The 23,650-nt window shown below is 40.8% G+C and overlaps 1 protein-coding gene across 1 annotated transcript; it reads right to left on the bottom strand.

Moving 5' to 3' along the window:
- Positions 1-1,736: 1,736 nt before the first annotated feature.
- Positions 1,737-13,776, bottom strand: LOC5516277 (high-affinity choline transporter 1). The gene is made up of 10 exons (XM_048731701.1): positions 13,618-13,776; positions 11,040-11,196; positions 9,051-9,158; positions 6,788-7,092; positions 6,224-6,358; positions 5,765-5,918; positions 4,210-4,329; positions 3,485-3,651; positions 2,847-3,130; positions 1,737-2,228 (listed from the first exon to the last, which is right to left on the bottom strand). The coding sequence occupies exons 2-10, from the start codon at positions 11,194-11,196 to the stop codon at positions 1,991-1,993; spliced, it is 1,668 nt and encodes a 555-aa protein (XP_048587658.1). The 5' UTR covers positions 13,618-13,776; the 3' UTR covers positions 1,737-1,990.
- Positions 13,777-23,650: the final 9,874 nt, after the last annotated feature.

The raw sequence follows: 23,650 nt of genomic DNA, 5'->3' as shown, positions 1-23,650 counted from the left end.
ATATTATTACATTTGCTCGGAATTTATATGTTTAAACTCAATTAAAGGAGAAGAGAAACCAAGATTGTGAAACGTACGGCAACAGACGAGGTGCAGCTGAAATAGCTTGTGGTTGGGGGAGGGGGGCATGTAAAAAATACTATTTTTACGATTACGATTTTTTTTAGTTGATTTCTTTTAATACTTAACTTTTCAGGAAAATAATATTGACTTTAATTGTATTGTAAAGCTATTAAATGAAAAAGAAATTGATTGATTGATACAGCAAGGCACAAACTTCACTCCAACGTCTGGTACAAGTATTCCAGAGGAGCTTCAAAGACTGTGTCTCGGATATATTGCCAATCCGACTGCAGAAAGAGCGAAATTACATGAAGATCATGAACGAAGCCTACACAAAATGCGAAAAACCGGGTAAAGTAATGAATCCTTCAAAAGAAAATTCGTTTATGAGCGATCCCGACAATATGACTTGATGGTGTTGGAAAAGAAAATAATTCCGATGGGTGCAAAGCATGTGCGAGCGATTTTTTGATCTCTATATATCAGCTGAAGCTTAGTGAGTCGCCGCTTGAATCACGACATCAAAGAGCACAATGTCGTACTAAAGAAACTCATCATGGATCATGATGCCTGTTTGTGGAGTAAAGATGCCCGCAACCTATTGCAAGGAAATGAATTCCAGCATTCATTTAGCCAGACACACCTATCCACCATCACTGCGAAATGCTTGCAAGTAGGTGGGGATCTGAAAACGTCAGAGAAGCAGTCAAATGATTTCAAGACAATATTCAATGGGATAAACACAACCCACAATACAAAAAAGTGGAGAAAAAAGGAAAACACTCGCAAGAGCAATAAAGGAAAGGAAATGCGCCTAAGAAAAAATGTAGAAAGGGTGTATGACATCAGTGTAAAAAGCCGGGCGGAGTCTTATGCCGGATTTTCTTTCGTTTCCACCAATTCCGAAACAAAAAGTAGGCATTGAGTGCATTTCACCGCTGACCGTTCAGCCCAGTGTTGCTTATTTGTTACCAACTATAGCTCTAGGCAATGGATCTACCAGCAGGATTGTCAACAATCCAAGAGCGCGCCTTCAAGACAAAGCATACCAGATCCTGTACCCGCAGGAGTATACCACAGACGAAAGTGCGGAAAAAGATGGCGAGGATAGCGGTGAGGATGGCGAGGATAGAAACGATGCGGATAGCGATGACAGGGGGCGTACGCAGCCTAGGCCTGCAGTCACTGGACTGCAAAACAATTTGGTGATCTTATTTGCATAACGAGGGGAAAAACAATTTTTTTCTCATTCATTTTTATGTACGTAGTTTTATACATATGATGGGGATAAAAAACTATTATTATTTCTTAACCATGGTAGTCTACAGATGATTTCCAAACATATTGTTATGTCGTTCAGTGCCACGCGACGACTGAAGTCCTATTTCAGATCGAGGATGACAGAGGATCGTGTAATATTCTCAAAAGTCTGACGCATTGACGCCAATTCCAAACCCAATAGCGGGAGCTATGAAATCTTCACGGGAATGCGGGATGAAGGGCCACGCCCTTATTCAGCTTCTGAATGCTTTGACTGCAACTTGTGCGTACGCCCCTGGATGAGTATAGCGATGAGGATAGCAAGTGAAGTCAACGAGGATGGCAAGGGGAGGCAAATGAGAATGGCGATTAGTTCTTGGGTGGATCATTATCCATATAAATAAATACAAAAATACTATTTCATCTCGAGTTTTATTAGTAGCATCTTAATTTACAATTTAAATGAATTGTCGCATAAAATTATACAACTCAATGGGAATAATAGGATCGATTGTGCGGATTGAAAAGTGGTGCGTAGTTTAGATACTCGTAAAAGAGTATAAACCCTAAATCATTCTTTACATTTGATTGTGTTTTTTTATAGGTGATAAGTTTTTATAATTTTTTTTTGGAATCACATATAACACAGAAAACAGGGAAGAAAATCTTAAAAAGCCTTTTTCTCGTCTGCGTGGTCCTGGTATGAAGACATCTCATGACTTTTGTTACCAGTCTCTTTGAGCTCGTACGACTTGGGCTCTGTGAAGCACTCGGCGAAATCTGCGGACAGCGGTAACACGCCCTTGAGGAAGAGCAGGCGCGCTAGGTACGAGACGGCGAGGATAGTGACGAAGGCGCAGACCATGGACAGCGTACGAAACGGGAAGAGTTGACCGTCAGTTTCACTGGTAACATAATAAGACATAATAAAGGCTACGATTTAGAAGAGAAGAGTTGGTGATTAGAGTACACACTCACGTCCTTACGCACATGCTGTTTGTCAAAATCAGTTTTGTTATTGTATAAACCAAATAGATCTTTCTTTTTGCGCGTCTATCTTTAAGTAATTTACGGATAGCGTCACAGCGTGCCATGAACAACAGTCACGCAACTCATGACGCGTTTTCGTGACACGCTGTGACGTCATTCGGAGATTATAAAGGTTGGGTCTCGCTTGGGCGCAAGGGTAGGCACGACAGAACAGCAGCTTTATTTTCTCTTGCGCTTGTGTTTGACTCCAGTTGTGTGCGTCATAGTGAAAACCAACTTTCAGAAGGCAGAAATACTGACGCAAAAATGAGATCTATGAACCCTTTAGTTTCGGGAGCTTAGCCTACATTTTCCGGTTGCTTAAGCAGCAAGCAGCTAAGTTATTGCGATAACGAGGCTGGTGAACTGTTTGCGCTAGGCTTAATCATTGTTGTGACACAAGAGAGCCATTTTTTATATTTTCGAGCATAACGTGGCCCACGGAAAACTGATGGCTTTGCCTCTTTGAGGGCAACGCAATAAAAAGCACTCACTTGTAATACGGGAACTTTATAATCACAGGGATCTTGAGCGCCGGCTCACCACCTAACACCCGAAGCAAAATACCCAGGATGAAGCCCGTGAAAGAACCGTACGTATTAGTGTCATGAAAGAAGATCACGCAACACAGCTGTGGGAAGAGCGTGACGTAGACGACATCTCCACAGAGAAACCACAGCGTATAGACAGACTCTACCACCAAGGCCATGATAGTTGCTATGGCACCGACTAGAAAGATGGCAAGCCGCATTACCCATAACAACTCGCGCTGCGTGGCCTGAAATGACAGAGCAGATGTATAATGAGGGAAAAATAAATAAAAACAAAAATAAACCTTCTGTCTGAAGATCATCTTATAGATGTTTGGGGTTTTCAACTTTTGTCTGAAGATCATCTTGTAGATGTTTGGGATTTTCACCTTTTGTCTGAATATCATCTTGTAGATGTTTTGCGATGCTTACCTTATTGTCTGAAGCTCATCTTGTAGATGTTTGGGTTTTTCACCTCTTGTCTGAATATCATCTTGTAGATGTTGTGTGAAACTCACCTTTTGCCTGAAAATCATCTTATAGATGTTTGGGATTTTCACCTTTTGCCTGAAAATCATCTTATAGATGTTTGGGATTTTCACCTTTTGTCTGAAGATCATCTTGTAGATGTTGTGCGAGAACATGCTTGCTGCCGACAACACACTGGAATCGGCTGACGACATAACTGCTGCCGAGACAGCACCCAGGCCGAAAAACGCGATGTAGTTAGGGGTAAGGTGACGTAACACCATGGGAAGGACGAGTGGGCCTTGAAAGTGAGATAATTCGATACATAAAGTGAGATAATTCGATGCAAAAGGATACAGTCGACTAACAGAAGATTGTCGTTAACCGGCTTAGCGACTACGCGACAAGCCTGTTAACATGGGTAAAAACCACTGAAACACTAGCTGCACATATAAGCCACCTCTAAGCCTGAAGTTATGGGGTATTTGCAGCTAGGCGCTTCAGTGGTTTTTACCTATGCTTACATGCGGGCCTGTCGCGAAGTCGGTTGACGACAACCTGTCAACATCAGCCACCATTGCTGTCGCTGCTAAACTCGTCTGACCACCAGACACAGGGAATGTTGGCGAACAGCACCTCCCAACATGGTGTACGAGCTTCGCCAACATAGCAGTGCCAGCTTGTTAGCGCTTTTTGCAGGGTCCTTCATACTACCACAAGCTTGTAGAGCGGAAATGGGTGCGGGAGAGGAAAGGGGGACATTGTGCCCACAAAATGCCGACCCGTGCGGCTTCCCAACACATTTTATTACAATGTCTCCCCTTTCGCATTTATATGTCTGGGTTTCAGGATCTCTCACCTGAAGGTCCTACGATTGGCGAAGCTGTTGTGGCGTTCGCCGAAGCATTAACAAACGTCGCGTTTATCGTCTGATTGACTCCAACAGCCGGGGCTGTGTAGAAGCCCGTTTTTGTCCAATCTGCAAACGTTATTAAATTGCTTAAGGGTTTATTGACATCTGTTGCTAAGGAAAAGTGAATATAGCATAAAAGCCTTGTAGAAAGTCATGAGGGTCTGATATTTGCCAAGTTGACCAACAAAAGTATGCTGGCTATAATGATGACGTTACCCCGTGACGTCATAATGTGACGTCATAGATACAGATAAAAGCAAATATTTCAAGTAAAATTGCTCGAAAACAAATATTGAATACGTTTTATGAAGCTTGAGGGATGGGTGCATTAAGCCAAGAATGCGTTTTAGAAATGGTTGAGTAATTGTCTTTGTATGATTTCTCAAAGGTCCTGAAATCCAGATTATTTGATATAATTTTAGTTTCTGTTAAATTAACGCTAAATCCATGCTTGGCTATATGAAGGAGATTTTAATAAAAAGGAATACAGAAAAAAATATTGCGTTTTGAAATAATTTGGCGAAAACGCATAACAAATCAAAGCCCGCGCGTGCACATTCGGCCTGCTCAGACACAATGATATCTCACATGATGATATTGAAATGAAGTTTAAAAACAAATTCCAATAGTGTTTCGTGGTATTAACACTTCAAAGGAACGATATCCGTCATGTCATGATGGAAATGAAAAAAGTATTTTAAATTCTGATACAGCGCGCGCTACTTTGAAATAAGATTTTCAGTGCGTGCCCGAGCGTTTGCAACCGGTTTTTGCAGCGCGCGCATGTAGTGAAAATTGAAAACTTAGACTTCAAAAACGTACTCTTGACTTAATCTTCGCTGAATCTTCGTTTTTACAAAATACGGGAAATACCATAACCCGAAAAGGCTGAGAGCAACTTAAAGTCAATTTTGGGGAACTTGAAACGCATATTTTTTTTTTGTTTCTTTTACGTCAGGAAAGCTTGTGAATGACAAATTCCGTGTTATGTATATGCGCGCGCTCAACGCCACCAGCGTAGCAACGTCGTAACTGAGCAACACTAATGTCAGTACACCCTTAACCGGGAAGAGTATAGTCTTTCACGCATAGCCGTCACGCAATCATGCGGATAGCTTGAAGAGGCCACAGCGGATGCCAAGAAGACTAAAGAATGGGCATTCTAAATTATATTTATGATAGGAAGGCTATACCTGCAGCACCTGCTTATTACCTCTGGTAAAGCAAACCTCGTCCCCAGGGTATTCAAGGTAATTTTAGATATGAAGTCAAGTTGAAATTACTCAGAACCCAGGACGAGGTTAATTTGCGGGCAGCAGCTTTGACTGAAAGATACAGTTTTCACAGTTCCCTCACTTTACTTGTGGACCTCCTGGGTGCCGCCCACCTCACACCCTCACCCGCTAAGGTCTAGTGATAACCAGTGAATCTCCTGGTATCCCCACCCCCATGAACCTCTTGACTACCCCCTCGGACTGATTCAAGCTGGAACCGGACTTACCAGTGGATTTGCCAATGGCGCCGATGATGACGGCAGGGATTGCCATAATGATGCAGCCAACAGCCGCTGCGAGGGAAAGATTCCGTGACGCGTTCACTGTCTTACATGACAAGACGCGCTGGAAGTACACTTGCCAAGGAATGCCGCCGAATGTCTACCGATAGAGCCCCGAGTTTAGTAATGGTCTGGAAATATTTTACTTTACGGATTAAGTGTGGTGGCTGCTCACTTCCCCTCCCCCGACAACAAGTGAAATTAACTTTAAGTGACTACAAAGAATCGCTTAACGATTCTCAATCTGTTTTTGGTCTTCTTGCTGTGAAAAATTTATTAGTTGTAAAGCAAAATGCATGCTAGATTAAAATATCATTTGCGTCTATGTTTAAGACAACCCGAGACCCATACTGGCTTTCATAGCGACCGTATGTGAGATACTTACTAGAAATACGGAGTACTCACAAGAAGAAGTGCAAAGTCAATCCAGGGTCCCGGTTGTACGGGAAACTCGCCGATCCATCCAGACGCGTCTGCGGTAGCCGTGACGGATATGTCTGTTACCGCGTCATGGGTCAAGGCGAACGGAATGCTTAGCCACTAACAAGTGAAACGCAATTTATATGATTAAACGTTTCTAAGACTCACGAATTGCTGAAAAATGGCGTTGATATCCGTGAAGACAAATCTAGAACAACATTTTTCCAATTTTCGCGTTTTACGCGCGCGGTCATGACCGTCAACGGAGTTTTTCAGCAATTCGTGAGCACGCGCGCAGTTCCTGATGCCGTTATTCGCGTTCGCTCTCTAATGACAAGCGAAACAGTTCAGTGTATTAACTTAACGGGATACCAGACAGCGAGAAATGAAACAAAACAAAACAACAACAACAAATGAATAAATGGAATGATTGTAAAACACGGGTTTAAGCCGGGTAATAAAAAAGCTCAGTCACTGTACAAGGGTTTGACAGACATCGCGCTTGCTCTTAAACTTGCATCATAGAGAGCTTTCCAAGCGTTTACTTACCAAACCAATGAATATGCAAACGAGCTGTATGACGTCAGTATACGCCACAGAGTACAATCCACCAATCAGTGTGTAGAATATAGCGATGCACGCTGAGACGATGACTGACAGCTCCTGGCCTAAACCAATCACCACGCTTACAGTGGCACCAAGCGCGGAGAGGATTGCTCCGGTCCAGAAGATCTCACCCATGAGGGCAGGGATGTAGAGCAGTCCGCCCATGCGCACTCCATACTTCTCTTGAAACGGATCCAACATGGTGAAATACTCGCGCTTCCGCATGATCTTTGCAAAAACAAGACCGCCTAGAGCATGATGGAAAAATGAAACACAGAATAGTTATTAGCGCATGACATAAAACAAGGCTACCTTGGGTCTATTGTACGTGTATTGTAAGAAAAACTACAGATGAGCTGTAGAAAACCTAGATGGTCTGCGTAGGCATTGTGAAACTAGGGCATGAGGAGAGGGCAGAGGCCTAAGGGTATGGGGCAAAAGGGAAGGGTAGGGTATGATGGGGAGGGAGGAGGCACGAGGAGAGGGGGAGGCATAAGGGTATGGGGCAAGAGGGAAGGGTAGGGCATGAGGAGAAGGGAGGAGGCACGAGGAGAGGGGGAGGCATAAGGGAAGGGGGGCAAAAGAGAAGGGTAGGGCACGAGGAGAGGGCGGAGGCATATGGGTATGGGGCAAGAGGGAAGGGTAGGCATGAGGAGGAGGGAGGAGGCACGAGGAGAGGGGGAGGCATAAGGGAAGGGGGGCAAAAGAGAAGGGTAGGGCACGAGGAGAGGGCGGAGGCATATGGGTATGGGGCAAGAGGGAAGGGTAGGGCATGAGGAGAAGGGAGGAGGCACGAGGAGAGGGGGAGGCATAAGGGAAGGGGGACAAGAGAGAAGGGTAGGGCATGAGGAGAAGGGAGGAGGCACGAGGAGAGGGGGAGGCATATGGGTAGGGGGCAAGAGAGAAGGGTAGGGCATGAGGAGAAGGAAGGAGGCACGAGGAGAGGGGGAGGCATAAGGGAAGGGGGCAAGAGGGAAGGGTAGGGCACGAGGAGAGGGGGAGGCATATGGGTAGGGGGCAAGAGAGAAGGGTAGGGCATGAGGAGAAGGAAGGAGGCACGAGGAGAGGGGGAGGCATAAGGGAAGGGGGCAAGAGGGAAGGGTAGGGCACGAGGAGAGGGCGGAGGCATATGGGTATGGGGCAAGAGGGAAGGGTAGGGCATGAGGAGAAGGGAGGAGGCACGAGGAGAGGGGGAGGCATAAGGAAAGGGGGCAAGAGAGAAGGGTAGGGCATGAGGAGAAGGGAGGAGCATGAGGAGAGGGCAGAGGCATATGGGTAGGGGGCAAGAGAGAAGGGTAGGGCATGACGAGAAGGGAGGAGGCATGAGGAAAGGGGGTGACATCATGAGAGGCATGTTTTATATTTCCTCCTTTCAACCCCCCCCCCCCCCCCCCATTAATGGTTGATAGTGACAGGCTTTTTCAAAATTTGTCTTTTTCAGATCTCAGAGCCGAAGAGGACCTCGTCGACTCACCCGATTGCCTCGGACGGCAGACCTCAATCACGAGACAATACTCCATAATAAGGATCTGATTATTAAAGATTAGTTTATTATGTATACTTATTTGATAATAAAACAGTGTTAGTGTGACAGCCTCTTTCTTTGGGCCTTCTTCTATTTTATGGGGTGTGTGTAGCTTATTGGATACTGTACGCTAATGTGATTTACCATGTTTTTAGAATAGTTCTTCTCGCAATGTTATGGAAATAAAATGGAGCTCGCACGTACTCTTTCAAATGTATAATCTCCTGACACTGCCATCTATATACAAATATCAAACATCCTGCTTTGTTTTCTCACACCTTTATAACTTACTTCCCCTGTCTCTATCTTCAATCGTGTGTGTCAATTCCGATATACACAATTACTCCACGCGCTCAAAGCGTTGGGGTGCACGCACCCCTCTGTGTACGCGCACAAATAGCAGATTCGTTTCACGCGATCATAAATTCAACCATGAAGCCGGTTTTCCGTTTCTTTTTTTTTCTCTATCAATCGTGAAGGAATTTTAAAATCGTGAAGGATTTTCAAAATCGTGAAGGACTTTCAAAATCGTGAAAGATTTCAAAAATCGTGAGGGACTTTCAAAATTGTGAACGATTTTGGAAATCGTTTACGATGGCTCAGGACGGTGAACTGATCCCCACTCCCTTGGATCCACCCATTTGGTTTCGCCACTACTACAGACATTGACATTTGACTTACCTATCACAAGACTAAGAGCGTATCCCCAAGGGGCCTGGGCCCAGACTAAGGTGCTTGTGTAAACCATCTCTGCCGTACCATTGATATACCCGCCGCCAACCCAAGTTGCTTAAAAAAAAAACAATATATAGTGTAAAACTCACTTTTAGGGGTTATGTGCTGATATATTTATAGGTGTGGCTAGGTTCAAGAAAATGGCGCAGGAGGTCACATAAACAAAGAAGTCCTGTGATTATGGACACCTTTGGGTGCTAAAAATCCAACATATGAAGTTTCTTGATATAGGGGCATAGCAGATATTGATGTCAACTTTGTGTATAGTACTGGGCTTTGGTGTTAAAATTTGTAACCCCCTAAATGATAAAAAACAAGTTCTGTTCTTCCAATCATGTGAAAGATTGGGGATTGTCCAGCTATTTTAACATTTCTATAAGGGAAAATATATGGAGGGGGCTGTATGACCTAGGCCACCATTCTCATGTTGTGCCGGTCATGCAAATTTATTTAATTTTCAATAGCCATTCTGATCACTTAAATCCCATCTCTATGGGCCTGTGCTGCTACAGAAATTGACTTTGAAAATGTGTTAAAATACCAAAAATACTTTAGAATTCTTTTTGACAAAACATGTATTGATAAGGACAATTTTAATTATTTCTTCTATAGGCGGCAGGTGGATGAGCAGACAGTCATAACGAGTTCTTATAGCCACCCATCCCCCTCCCCATACACTCTTATCTTATTCTCTGCACATAATATCTTATTCTCTGCACATAATATCTTATTCTCTGCACATACTATCTTATTCTCTGCACATACTATCTTATTCTCTGCACATAATATTTTATTCTCTGCACATACTATCTTATTCTCTGCACATACTATCTTATTCTCTGCACATACTATCTTATTCTCTGCACATAATATCTTATTCTCTGCACATAATATCTTATTCTCAGCACAAAATATCTTATTCTCTGCACATAATATCTTATTCTCAGCACAAAATATCTTATTCTCTGCACATTATATCTTACTCTTTGCACATAATATCTTATTCTCTGCACATAATATCTTATTCTTTGCACATAATATCTTATTCTCAGCACAAAATATCTTATTCTCTGCACATAATATCTTATTCTTTGCACATAATATCTTATTCTCTGCACATAATATCTTATTCTTTGCACATAATATCTTATTCTCTGCACAAAATATCTCATTCTCTGCACATAATATCTTATTCCCTGCACATAATATCTTATTCTCTGCACAAAATATCTCATTCTCTGCACATAATATCTAATTCCCTGCACATAATATCTTATTCCCTGCACATAATATCTTATTCCCTGCACATAATATCTTATTCCCTGCACATAATATCTAATTCCCTGCACATAATATCTTATTCCCTGCACATAATATCTTATTCCCTGCACATAATATCTTATTCCCTGCACATAATATCTTATTCCCTGCACATAATATCTTATTCCCTGCACATAATATCTAATTCCCTGCACAAAATATCTTATTCCCTGCACATAATATCTTATTCCCTGCACATAATATCTTATTCCCTGCACATAATATCTTATTCCTTGCACATAATATCTTATTCCCTGCACATAATATCTTATTCCCTGCACATAATATCTTATTCCCTGCACATAATATCTAATTCCCTGCACAAAATATCTTATTCCCTGCACATAATATCTTATTCCCTGCACATAATATCTTATTCCTTGCACATAATATCTTATTCCCTGCACAAAATATCTTATTCCCTGCACATAATATCTTACTCTCTGCACAAAATATCTTATTCCCTGCACATAATATCTTATTCCCTGCACATAATATCTTATTCCCTGCACATAATATCTTATTCCCTGCACATAATATCTTATTCCCTGCACATAATATCTAATTCCCTGCACATAATATCTAATTCCCTGCACAGCTGCATGCCTGACATACCAGTCATGGTAAATGTCCCCACAAACAGTCCTATACTCCGACCAGCCAACATGGTTTCCTCCTCGCCTTCCTTGCGACGCCTTGCTGCCCATAATCCAAGCACTAGGATGACAATATAGAATACCACAATTCCTACCACGCCTACAATGTACACCATCTAAAAAAAGCAGAATGAACAAATAAAACAAGTGAAAAGCTTATAAAGAGGGGCATGCAGGGGGGTGGGGGTTAAGTAGATATACTCCTTCCTTAAATTTTGGATCCCCCTGACACGAGAGGCTGTGATTTTCTAAAATCCTTGAAATATATATATATTTGGTTTCAGATTCTTTAAGCACTTTTTTTATCCAGATTGTGTCTGATTTTTAAAAATTCTTTTACTCTAGTTACTTCCTGGTCTTAAGTTTGCAAGTTTTCTGGTTGTATGGAAGGGGCATTTTGCAGGAGCTGGCCTTAATAGCTGACCAGGGTCAGGGGATGGGCATCAAGTAAAAATCTGAGGGGTAGCCTGTCACTAGATTAAAGCATTAGGTTCCGCTATAAAGAGGAAAGCTCCTCCCATTCCCGGGCTCAAAAACAATCAGTTATCAATCAGCCATCAATGAGTCAACATGCCAGAACAATTGCTCTGAGCGCTAAATTCAAATTTCATATTCTAAACTAAATTAAATATTATTCCTAGACTTGTCCACCTGAAATGTTTCTATTCCAAGCTGTGTGTGTTCTAAGATATAAGCCTTTTTGATCACAGGGATAGAATAATTTATGCAGATGCGCCAGATTATGCATTGCGCAAAATATTTATGATTTTTGCACCAAAAAATGTGAATTGACAGCAAATCGCTAATTTAAAAATCCCTATCTATCATTTAATAACTTGTTACCTTTGCAAAAATAGTTTTATTCCAGCCGACTGATGCTCAAAGATGAGCATTTTGACAGGAGACTAATAATTTGCAACTGATAGCATGGCAGTGTTCTGGTGGGAGAAGCTTTCCCTTTTATTGCGGATCCTTATGTTTAAACGAGTATATAAACAAAAATACACCCTCCCCCCTGCACCCCTCCCCCGTTCCCATCAAATGCTAGGAATAACTGTGGATCCGCTTTTCCTAAGATAGAGAGATAACACCTCCCCGCCCTCCGTAATTTTGACCAGTCATTAATTCAATTATTTTATATTGTCAAGCAGAAAAGAATGGATCAACAAGTAAGTCAATTTTATCCAAGTAAGACTCAACGAGATTCGTTTTGAAATGTCAAATTATGTGGAGATTAAAACTCTTAAATATGTATTTTTTTCACGGTCCGGATGGCGTACAATGGATGTGACGCACAAAATATAATTGTTTATTCAGAATAAACATCTAGAGAAGCTAATCAAGGATAAGGCGAATTTTAATTATCTTAAGCACAAAAAACGCCAATGAAGGCTAAAAGACTGAAAAACCCCATGGCTAAACTGGGCGAAATGTCAAGCGCGACATGAAGTGTGCGACATGTCTTCTAAATGTTTCCTAGTTTAGCCACTACACTACTTAAAACATCTAGTGCTCAACAAATATTGTATAGGAGAGCGACACGAAAATGTTTCTCACTCAACTACCCAAGGAGGCTAAGCTAGAAAATATGACGCACGCTACATGTCTCCTAGCTAGTTTAGCCAGGCTTTACTGTAAAAAACGGAACTTTGTAACGTTAGAGCTAGCTTGAATGGATGTGCTACGACAGGAAGCAAACATTAACAAACGCTACTTGACTGCGTGACAACAGTATGTGGGAAACTTTTTTTCACCCTTGATGAAAGTCCTTATCTTAAAAAAAAAACATTCAACTATACACCCACTGGCCTTAAAAATAAATGAAAATCATTAAATATTAATCTAGAATTTGGTGAAAAAAAAATAGATCATATTTATGCACAAAAATTATTCGGAAAATTTGTTCGAATACAAAATTCTGACTTTGGATACGATTAAACTAAGCATGGGTTATAAGTTATACACAGTTTAAACCTCAGAATGAGGTTCCAATAACTCCTTGTGTTATGCAATACCATCCCACACACATGAGGTCAAACGTTAAAACTATTGTAAACAATTTGAAGATGCACGATATTCGGTCTCGCTCACGAACAAGTGGAAACCCACCAAAGCAATAATAAATAGTACAAAACATCGCATCCATTTATTTTAATGATAATATAATGTTGTATATTTAAGTTAGTAATGAAATGTTTATACTATATAACCCTGAAAAGTTTGATTTCATTATATCAAATCAAAGTCTTCCAAGCAAAACAGATTTAGTTTAAAGGGGTTTAAGATTTAGTAATTCAACCTATCATTCAAAGAAAGTAGTTTTCAAATATTCTGATTGCAAAGTCCAATACCAAATTAAAAGAGCAATATTTAGCAATACTCAAAATTAACAAGGCATCATCAAAACTGCTACTAGCAATATAAAAGATCCGTAGCTCGTATATTTAGGACATTTTACCCACACGTGTGGAAACATGTTCTTACAATACGGCTGGAAATCATATATACATTACAAGTAAGTCCAAAAGACGACCTACCTTAATGGTGTCAAAGGTGAGTCCACCACGAAATAAACCCTAAATTTATATTCTTGATCAGCGAAATCACTGAGCCAAAACTTATAGAAAAACCTATAGCGTTTCGATGCGCGGTTTTACATGAAGTGATCTGTTGATATAACTCGAAAAGCATCATGGTTAATTTTTCGGTGTTTGGTTCCTTCACACTTGCGCCCACGCTCTTTTTGTAAGAACGTCCAGCCTGAGATTTCACTAAATTTTAAGAACATGCTAAGAACATGTGCTGTGCAACTGATTGCTTTTTTAGTCGTGATACGTTCTAAAATGCAGAATCAAATTGTACTCATACTAACAATCTTATATAGTATTGCTTTTGATCATTTGTGTAACTCGCATCCTAATAATTCAATGGGTATTATATTTTTATCACTGAAATTAAAGAAGTTCTTATAAAAAAAGAGTGTATTATGTGCCTTTTCTTCTGATGGGCTTTACCCCGGTGTAAGAATCATTCCCAGAGGACGCATTATTCTGTTTTTATAATGATTCGTTTTACCAAGCGAAAGCCGCTTTGTGACGCAACTCTAGCTTGCGTGCATCCGGTTTTCTTATTGTATAAGAATTTTGAAAACCCGGATGCACGCAGGCTACGCAAATCAAGCATATACACAAGTTCTTACATCGGGGTAGAGCCGAATTATGTTTCAAGAATCTTTTCGAGAAATAAAAAAAAACGTTTTTATGTGTTGCCATCAACAGCAAATATCAAATATATAGAGAAAATAAAAGGGGGAAATTTCTCATAGACAAATTTGTACTCCAATCGTACACATTCGTTAAATAATCTCTCCTCCTGAAAACACGGTCGACCAAATAAGCCATCTTTCCGAACCTTCCCGAAACAATCTCGACCCCGTATCGAACACGGTCGACCAAAGTAGCCTTTCCTAAGTCCCCCAAGACATACTCGTGCCCTTATCGAACAGGGGCGGTAAGGGTTACTTTCGTGATGCGAAAGTAATCACGAAAGTTCCGTGGTTGCTTCCTTCGCCGTTATTCGTGAATGACGAAGTTTGATCAACATGAATCGTGATCTATGCTCTTTAAAAATCGTTAAATCGTGATTTCTGAGTAAAGATTGATTCTTGTCGTCACTTTATCAGTTAATCGTGAAACGTGGTGAGCAGTGGTGAACAAGGCATATGGAGTAACTGGTAAACAGGGAACAAAAATCGAGTACATGGCCGAGAATCGAACCCCCTCCAGAACCGATAAAATGAGAAAAAATAGACCATACTTCCAGACATGCGCTGAAACATAGCAGCATAAAGCTTTACGGCTAAGCTGGAGATTTCGGCCCCAGCACAGCTATCTAGCGAACTGTACAACACAAAAAAGGAACCTGAGGTACCCGCGCATTAATGGGGAGGCAATAACCAGGATCCCAGCCCTGTCTTAGACGGTAACGCCATGCACAACTCGCTAAAATGTTCACTGAAAAATATCGGGGTCTTTTTAATGCTTGCGTCTCTTGGGAATAGGTGTGTTGCTATAGTAACGTAGTGATGTCGTCATCATGTGCAGTCACTATGACCTAGGTCTACATTGCTTCCTTTAGCCTTTGTGCGTCTTTTTCCAGTCAGGCACGTGCATATGACATTTTTTTATGCTCAGATCAACAAAAGCAAGCTACATTGAAATGCACGAATTCGTGTTTTAAGGTTTTAGAAAATACTGTGATTAAATCTCTCGTAAGCTACTCTCCTTGAATTTCTTAGGAGCATTTCAGATTCTAGAGTTTATTTTACCCTTGGCACAGGCATCGGGTGTGGGGTTCTCAAACCTGAATATAGCGTCCAAAAATCATAAATCATGCGGATTTGAAAGGGCAAACTTCGTAATAAAATAGATGACGCACTTGGTTTTACAATCTGACGCACCCAAGGACAGACATACAGCTTCGTCACCCTCAGTTGCTAATATGTCAAGAATGGGGATGATAAAAAAACAAGTATATAGAATTACAAAATGGAAAAGTGGGATATTTCTTAGAGCTTTTCGAAATGTAAAGCAACCTTACGTGTATTCTAGCACAAGGTTTATCATCAGGAGGTAAGACCAGGTACTAGTCAAATGCGAAGGGGAGAAATAAATTGGGAGCCGAGGGATGCTAGGGGGTGGGAGGAAAGATGGAAAAGGTCTAGTGAGAAAGGAGTTCGCATTTGAGACGTGTTTCAAAGTGAATGAGTGGCTAGCCAATTCACCTTACCCCTACACGTCTACGTAAGGTTTCCGATTGAAGGCGGGTATTCGTACCAAAGCACCTGGGGTGGGTGGGTGGGTGGTGGGGGGGGGGGGGGTGGGTGGTGGTGGTGGTGGTGGTGGGGGGGGTGGGTTTTAGGTGGATAGATAATCTGGAAGGGAGGAAGATGTGGAACATATATGATGGCGTGGAATGGCAAGAATGGGGATGATAAAAAAAACAAGTATATAGAGTTACAAAATGGAAAAGTGGGATATTTCTTAGAGCTCTTCGAAATGTAAAGCAAACTTACGTGTATTCTAGCAAAAGGTTTATCATCAGGAGGTAAGACCAGGTACTAGTCAAATGCGAAGGGGAGAAAAGATCCATACCCCCCTATTGAGGGGGTCGGAGGTATGACCCCCCACCCCTCTGGAATTTCCAACCCCTGCAAAAAAAAAAAGTAAATGTTAAGGAAAAAGGGCATTCCCCTCCTCCCCTCTGGAAATTCCTGGGCGTTTGAACACCCCCCTCAAATTTCCAATCCCCTCAATGGGGGGGGGGGGGGGGCATGGATATTTTCTGGAACGACGCAATTTGAATTTGAAACAGTGACATCCAGTTAACATAATATAAAGCAGACAGACATACAGCTTCGTCACCCTCAGTTGCTAATATTGTTTACAATGAAGATCACGTTAAATAAAATTCAATACTGATTAATTCTCAGAATCGCAAAATATGGAGCATTAAAAATAAATACAAACCTAGTTAATACCTTTCTCTACCTAGGTTATCCCCCGCGTTCTTATAAGATTTAAAGAAACCACCACCCGCCCCTTCCCTCCTGAAACCACCACTTGCCCCTCCCCCGTGAAACCACCACTTGCCCCTCCCCTCCTGAAACCACCACTTGCCCCTCTCCCCTGAGACCACACTTGCCCCTTCCCCTGAGACCACTACCCACACATCTCCCTAAAATTTCGCCCCCAACTTATGGGACCCCACCGCCGCCGCTGACAAATCTAATCTGCTCTTATTTAAGAGAGGTTACATTTTCAATCTGAATATTCTCTAGGTAAAAGGGGTACCGCACAAGCTTTTTTCCGCTGGGATTAAAATTAGTGCCTTGGTTTTACTATGATTTATTAGTACATTTTTTTTGCTGGCCATACTTTGTCAAAAAAAAGTACAAAGTCATCTGCATAAAGAAGGCAGCCCCGTTTTTGTCCGTTCAAAACTGGTACATCGCTGTTATTGTAAATGGTATTTGGAAGATCACTCATATATAAATTAAAAAGGGTTGGGGATAACACATCCCTGTTTTACTCCGATTGTACAGGGGAATTCTTCTGAAAACATCCGTCAAATTCGTCAATGGGTGTTAGGTGGATAGATAATCTGGAAGGGAGGAAGATGTGGAACATATATGATGGCGTGGAATGGCAAGAATGGGGATGATAAAAAAACAAGTATATAGAATTACAAAATGGAAAAGTGGGATATTTCTTAGAGCTTTTCGAAATGTAAAGCAACCTTACGTGTATTCTAGCACAAGGTTTATCATCAGGAGGTAAGACCAGGTACTAGTCAAATGCGAAGGGGAGAAATAAATTGGGAGCCGAGGGATGCTAGGGGGTGGGAGGAAAGATGGAAAAGGTCTAGTGAGAAAGGAGTTCGCATTTGAGACGTGTTTCAAAGTGAATGAGTGGCTAGCCAATTCACCTTACCCCTACACGTCTACGTAAGGTTTCCGATTGAAGGCGGGTATTCGTACCAAAGCACCTGGGGTGGGTGGGTGGGTGGTGGGGGGGGGGGGTGGGTGGTGGTGGTGGTGGTGGTGGGGGGGGGGGGTGGGTTTTAGGTGGATAGATAATCTGGAAGGGAGGAAGATGTGGAACATATATGATGGCGTGGAATGGCAAGAATGGGGATGATAAAAAAAACAAGTATATAGAGTTACAAAATGGAAAAGTGGGATATTTCTTAGAGCTCTTCGAAATGTAAAGCAAACTTACGTGTATTCTAGCAAAAGGTTTATCATCAGGAGGTAAGACCAGGTACTAGTCAAATGCGAAGGGGAGAAAAGATCCATACCCCCCTATTGAGGGGGTCGGAGGTATGACCCCCCACCCCTCTGGAATTTCCAACCCCTGCAAAAAAAAAAAGTAAATGTTAAGGAAAAAGGGCATTCCCCTCCTCCCCTCTGGAAATTCCTGGGCGTTTGAACACCCCCCTCAAATTTCCAATCCCCTCAATGGGGGGGGGGGGGGGGGGCATGGATATTTTCTGGAACGACGCAATTTGAATTTGAAACAGTGACATCCAGTTAACATAATATAAAGCAGACAGACATACAGCTTCGTCACCCTCAGTTGCTAATATTGTTTACAATGAAGATCACGTTAAATAAAATTCAATACTGATTAATTCTCAGAATCGCAAAATATGGAGCATTAAAAATAAATACAAACCTAGTTAATACCTTTCTCTACCTAGGTTATCCCCCGCGTTCTTATAAGATTTAAAGAAACCACCACCCGCCCCTTCCCTCCTGAAACCACCACTTGCCCCTCCCCCGTGAAACCACCACTTGCCCCTCCCCTCCTGAAACCACCACTTGCCCCTCTCCCCTGAGACCACACTTGCCCCTTCCCCTGAGACCACTACCCACACATCTCCCTAAAATTTCGCCCCCAACTTATGGGACCCCACCGCCGCCGCTGACAAATCTAATCTGCTCTTATTTAAGAGAGGTTACATTTTCAATCTGAATATTCTCTAGGTAAAAGGGGTACCGCACAAGCTTTTTTCCGCTGGGATTAAAATTAGTGCCTTGGTTTTACTATGATTTATTAGTACATTTTTTTTGCTGGCCATACTTTGTCAAAAAAAAGTACAAAGTCATCTGCATAAAGAAGGCAGCCCCGTTTTTGTCCGTTCAAAACTGGTACATCGCTGTTATTGTAAATGGTATTTGGAAGATCACTCATATATAAATTAAAAAGGGTTGGGGATAACACATCCCTGTTTTACTCCGATTGTACAGGGGAATTCTTCTGAAAACATCCGTCAAATTCGTCAATGGGTGTTAGGTGGATAGATAATCTGGAAGGGAGGAAGATGTGGAACATATATGATGGCGTGGAATGGCAAGAATGGGGATGATAAAAAAACAAGTATATAGAATTACAAAATGGAAAAGTGGGATATTTCTTAGAGCTTTTCGAAATGTAAAGCAACCTTACGTGTATTCTAGCACAAGGTTTATCATCAGGAGGTAAGACCAGGTACTAGTCAAATGCGAAGGGGAGAAATAAATTGGGAGCCGAGGGATGCTAGGGGGTGGGAGGAAAGATGGAAAAGGTCTAGTGAGAAAGGAGTTCGCATTTGAGACGTGTTTCAAAGTGAATGAGTGGCTAGCCAATTCACCTTACCCCTACACGTCTACGTAAGGTTTCCGATTGAAGGCGGGTATTCGTACCAAAGCACCTGGGGTGGGTGGGTGGGTGGTGGGGGGGGGGGGGGTGGGTGGTGGTGGTGGTGGTGGTGGGGGGGGGTGGGTTTTAGGTGGATAGATAATCTGGAAGGGAGGAAGATGTGGAACATATATGATGGCGTGGAATGGCAAGAATGGGGATGATAAAAAAAACAAGTATATAGAGTTACAAAATGGAAAAGTGGGATATTTCTTAGAGCTCTTCGAAATGTAAAGCAAACTTACGTGTATTCTAGCAAAAGGTTTATCATCAGGAGGTAAGACCAGGTACTAGTCAAATGCGAAGGGGAGAAAAGATCCATACCCCCCTATTGAGGGGGTCGGAGGTATGACCCCCCACCCCTCTGGAATTTCCAACCCCTGCAAAAAAAAAAAGTAAATGTTAAGGAAAAAGGGCATTCCCCTCCTCCCCTCTGGAAATTCCTGGGCGTTTGAACACCCCCCTCAAATTTCCAATCCCCTCAATGGGGGGGGGGGGGGCATGGATATTTTCTGGAACGACGCAATTTGAATTTGAAACAGTGACATCCAGTTAACATAATATAAAGCAAACATTTTTGTTTCTTTGCATGCCCAATCCCCTTTCTTTGTTTGTACAACATGGCACCGTAATAAGTGCTCGTTATTACAATTGTGGGTTCACTACATTTGTGGGCACCTTCTTATTACAGGTTTGTGGGCTCTACACTCATACGATTACGTTATTCGCTAGTGCTCCTGGAAAAAACGTGCCGTACGTATAGCATCTCAATACTCAAGAACAATTTAAATAAATTAATCAATAGGTTTTTTTGGCTTTTTGTTGTTGTTGTTCTGGGGAAGGGCCTTTTGGTCGCCTCTTTGGGGGAGGGTCTTCATTTTTGTGCTTTAGATTAGGGGAGAGTAGACATTTTTGAACCAGAAAAATATTCAAGTTCGCAGCCCTTCTTCCCCCCGATAAATAATGACCTTTCCCTAACAAAGAAGAAGCTTTTCTTTCCCTACTTTCTTTCCCTGTATTTCGTTTGTCTTCACCTTACTAAAAGAGCTCCCTTCTCCTGTATGTCGCTTGTACTTACCAACTGAAAAAGCTCTCTCTTCCCTGTACTTCGCCTGTCCTTTCTACAAAAAGAGCTCCCTTTTCCCTGTATGTCGCTTGTACTTACCAACTGAAAAAGCTCTCTCTTCCCTGTACTTCGCTTGTCCTTTCTACAAAAAGAGCTTCCTTTTCCCTGTATGTCGCTTGTCCTTATACTAAAAAAAGCTCTCTGTTCTCTGCATTTCGCTTGTCCATATTCATCTGGAAGAAGAGATCTCTACTCTCTGCATTTCGCTTGTCCTTAACCTTATAAAAGAGACTCTCTTTTTTCTTCATTTCGCTGGGCTAACGGTCACAAAATAAAGGAAAGCCTCTGCACTAAAGTAAACAGAATCCTCGGTAGCAGAAAACCCGTTCCCTTAACACATACCCGCTTTCCAATCTATGTGCTACTTTATAATCCGGTCCCCCTTTATTCCTTATATGATTTTGTGCAGGGAATTGGGAGGAATTCTGGTCAACAAAAAGGCCCCAAATAACCATGCTTATCCCTTTTTGTCGGTCTAAAATGAGAGAAATTCTGCTTTCCGTTTTACCAATTAATTTATGTCTTTTAAAACTCGGAAATGGGTATCATGGCGGCCCACGATGGGCCTTGATTAAATCATTGCTGCGCGCGAAATTGATTATCGACGTCATATAAACATTCAGCCTTTTAGGGCTTTATAATGGCTTTTAAAGCTACCACTTCACGATTCACTGATAACAACGGACAACTGTTACCCACCCCTAGGAATCACAGGGAACGCTTGAGCGCTGAAAGCTAGTGATTAAAAGTCTTTCTTCCTGGGTGCTGCTTAGAAAGAAAAGCACGCTTTTTGAAGCGATAATCAATTTGACCGCAACTATTTTGTTTGGGCATAAATGAATGAATAAAAATGGTTTATTGGCCTGGTAAACATTGGGAATGATATAAAATGAACAGTTAAATAGTGTTACAATTTTATGAAAATAACCAAATTCACATACTAAAACCAGGAATCTATTAGGTTGTGAAAAACCTGTTTGTAAAATCAACAATCTTTTTTTTTCATCTACAACAACGTTTCGGATTATTTACCGTCATATATCTCAAATCACCGAATACTTTTCCTTATAAAATTGAATTTTTCATCTTACGACAGCCAAAAGCCAGATGTTTCACCACATTCAAATTTCCATTGCATATTTTAACAAGACTGCTAATAAGCGAAGATCTAATAGGCTACTTAAAACTCGCCACAAATAATCAGTCGCCCCTCACCGAGTACAGTGAAAAAACCACTCATTGCCTCCAAACGTTTGAGGAGATCTTTAACTTTATAGTTTTACAACATATTTTGATTCAATATGGTGAATCGGAGTAAGCTTTCACAGCGGTAATTCTTTTGCAATTTGTAAAGAAAATTAGTTTCAATTCATTTCTTGTTTGCTTGAAATATTGCATTTTATTATACAACAGTAGAAAGGCGATGAGGGTTTTGATCGCGATAAGATAGCTAATCATGCCTGACATGAGAAACCCCCGCTTTGAAAACATATGGAAGTTCAACTAGTCCCTCACTCGACACGATTTCAAAGTACTTTTATCACTCCAGCTTACAACTTCTCATGGATTCGCCTGTTTTGATTAAAGAAAACTTATTCTTTGGGGTTCTCCCGGTTTTTTATCATGTTTTTGAAAGAGGAGAATAAAAAAACATAATTAGAGAAAAAAATACTACAAAGAATGCTCAAGTAATTATCAATTAAACGACTCGGTGATAAAAGGCGAAAACGGAGCGTGAAAAAACGAAATGAAGCGAAAAACACAACGGCCGGTCTTCACAGAAAGCCCAAAATACCTTTTTTAAGAACGTCCTGCATTTCTGTGATGCTTTTTTTGTGTTTTTGCATTACTTCTTTAACCTTAACATTCATAATTAAAAACGCAATCAAACGAAGTTCATAAGCCTACCATACCCTATTTACGAGCTCATTAACTTTTTATTTTAGGATGATTTAACATTTCGAAAATATTTTTAATAGGGCTAGATTTGCTATCTAAATGATGCTGTCAAATCGGTTTCTATATTAACAAAATGGGATACAAATATGTTTGTTTATTTTTCTACTTGCAAGAGAAATAAAACAAAACAAAAAACTTTTCAAGGGTATAAAAAAAACGAAACAATTATGCAACAAGTTTGTTGCCAAGATCATGCAATTTTGCCCAAAAATTAAAACAAAAATAACAAAACTAAAAAATGATAGAATCATTTTAAAAGAATAGCAAGCAGTTTATAGAGTAAACTACTAAGGTAAACCGGTAAAATTACCGGTTTACTTTAGTAGTTTACCTTAATATTTTGTCAAAATTTAAGTTAAAACATTTAAGTTAAATTTGTATTTAGTATTTTCTTCGTAGTAGTTATCCGTATGTTACATAAAATAGAAAAGAGAGGGTATTTATTAAATGCAAGGGCTTCAGGGCGGTTGCTTCTTATTCTCTTTTAATATCAGAACTTACAAGAATTTTCACCTTCAGAAACACGCGACGACCCGATAGGTTTACCATTTGTTTTTCTTTCTTTTTTTTTACATACAAAATAACTAGCTTTTTAGCTATTTATTCAATAGTTTTTTTTAAGAGTATGGAGTTGTTGTTTTCCCTTTTTTCGGCTGTAGATTATTTTTAATGTAAAATAAGGTAAAAAAAAAACACAAGTCGTTTCTCCTCCTTTCTTCTCTTTTGGGCATCAAAAAGGATAGAACTAAAAGAAAATACTGTGTAGAAATTGAGTATCAAGTAATAAAGGATTCGATAAAAGAGTACTAAACAAAAGCCGGAAAGGGTGGTATTTTATCATAAAAAAAATTATAACTGAAAATCCAACTCCAAAATTTAAGGAAATAAAAAAATATTACTAACATCAGTTTTACATAAACATAATTCTCGTTTAAAAGTAAAAACAGCAACTCAGAATCTGATTTTGTGTGTTCCCAATGATGAGTTTCCAAAAGCTGTAGTTTTTGTTATCACCAGCATGTGAGGACTTAGAGAAAAAGTGGTCAAAAAAATGAACAAATATTATCGAATCTGATTCTTGCATAAGGTTTCTATTAGCGAATTTCAGCGTTATTATAAAAAAGACATCTAAAATCAAGCAACTTGTATGACAAAAGTCAAATCGTTAAAAAATAATCATAGCTTTTAAGCTAATAACAAAACACATGTTCTAGAGTGCGCTCCAGTGAGCGATTTGCATGTGTT

The sequence above is a fragment of the Nematostella vectensis genome, chromosome 8 (genome assembly GCF_932526225.1).
Source record: "Nematostella vectensis chromosome 8, jaNemVect1.1, whole genome shotgun sequence".
In the NCBI taxonomy this organism is placed as follows: domain Eukaryota; kingdom Metazoa; phylum Cnidaria; class Anthozoa; order Actiniaria; family Edwardsiidae; genus Nematostella; species Nematostella vectensis.
The sequence above is the reverse complement of the archived record's forward strand: the minus strand, read 5'-3'. Positions and strand labels throughout refer to the sequence as shown.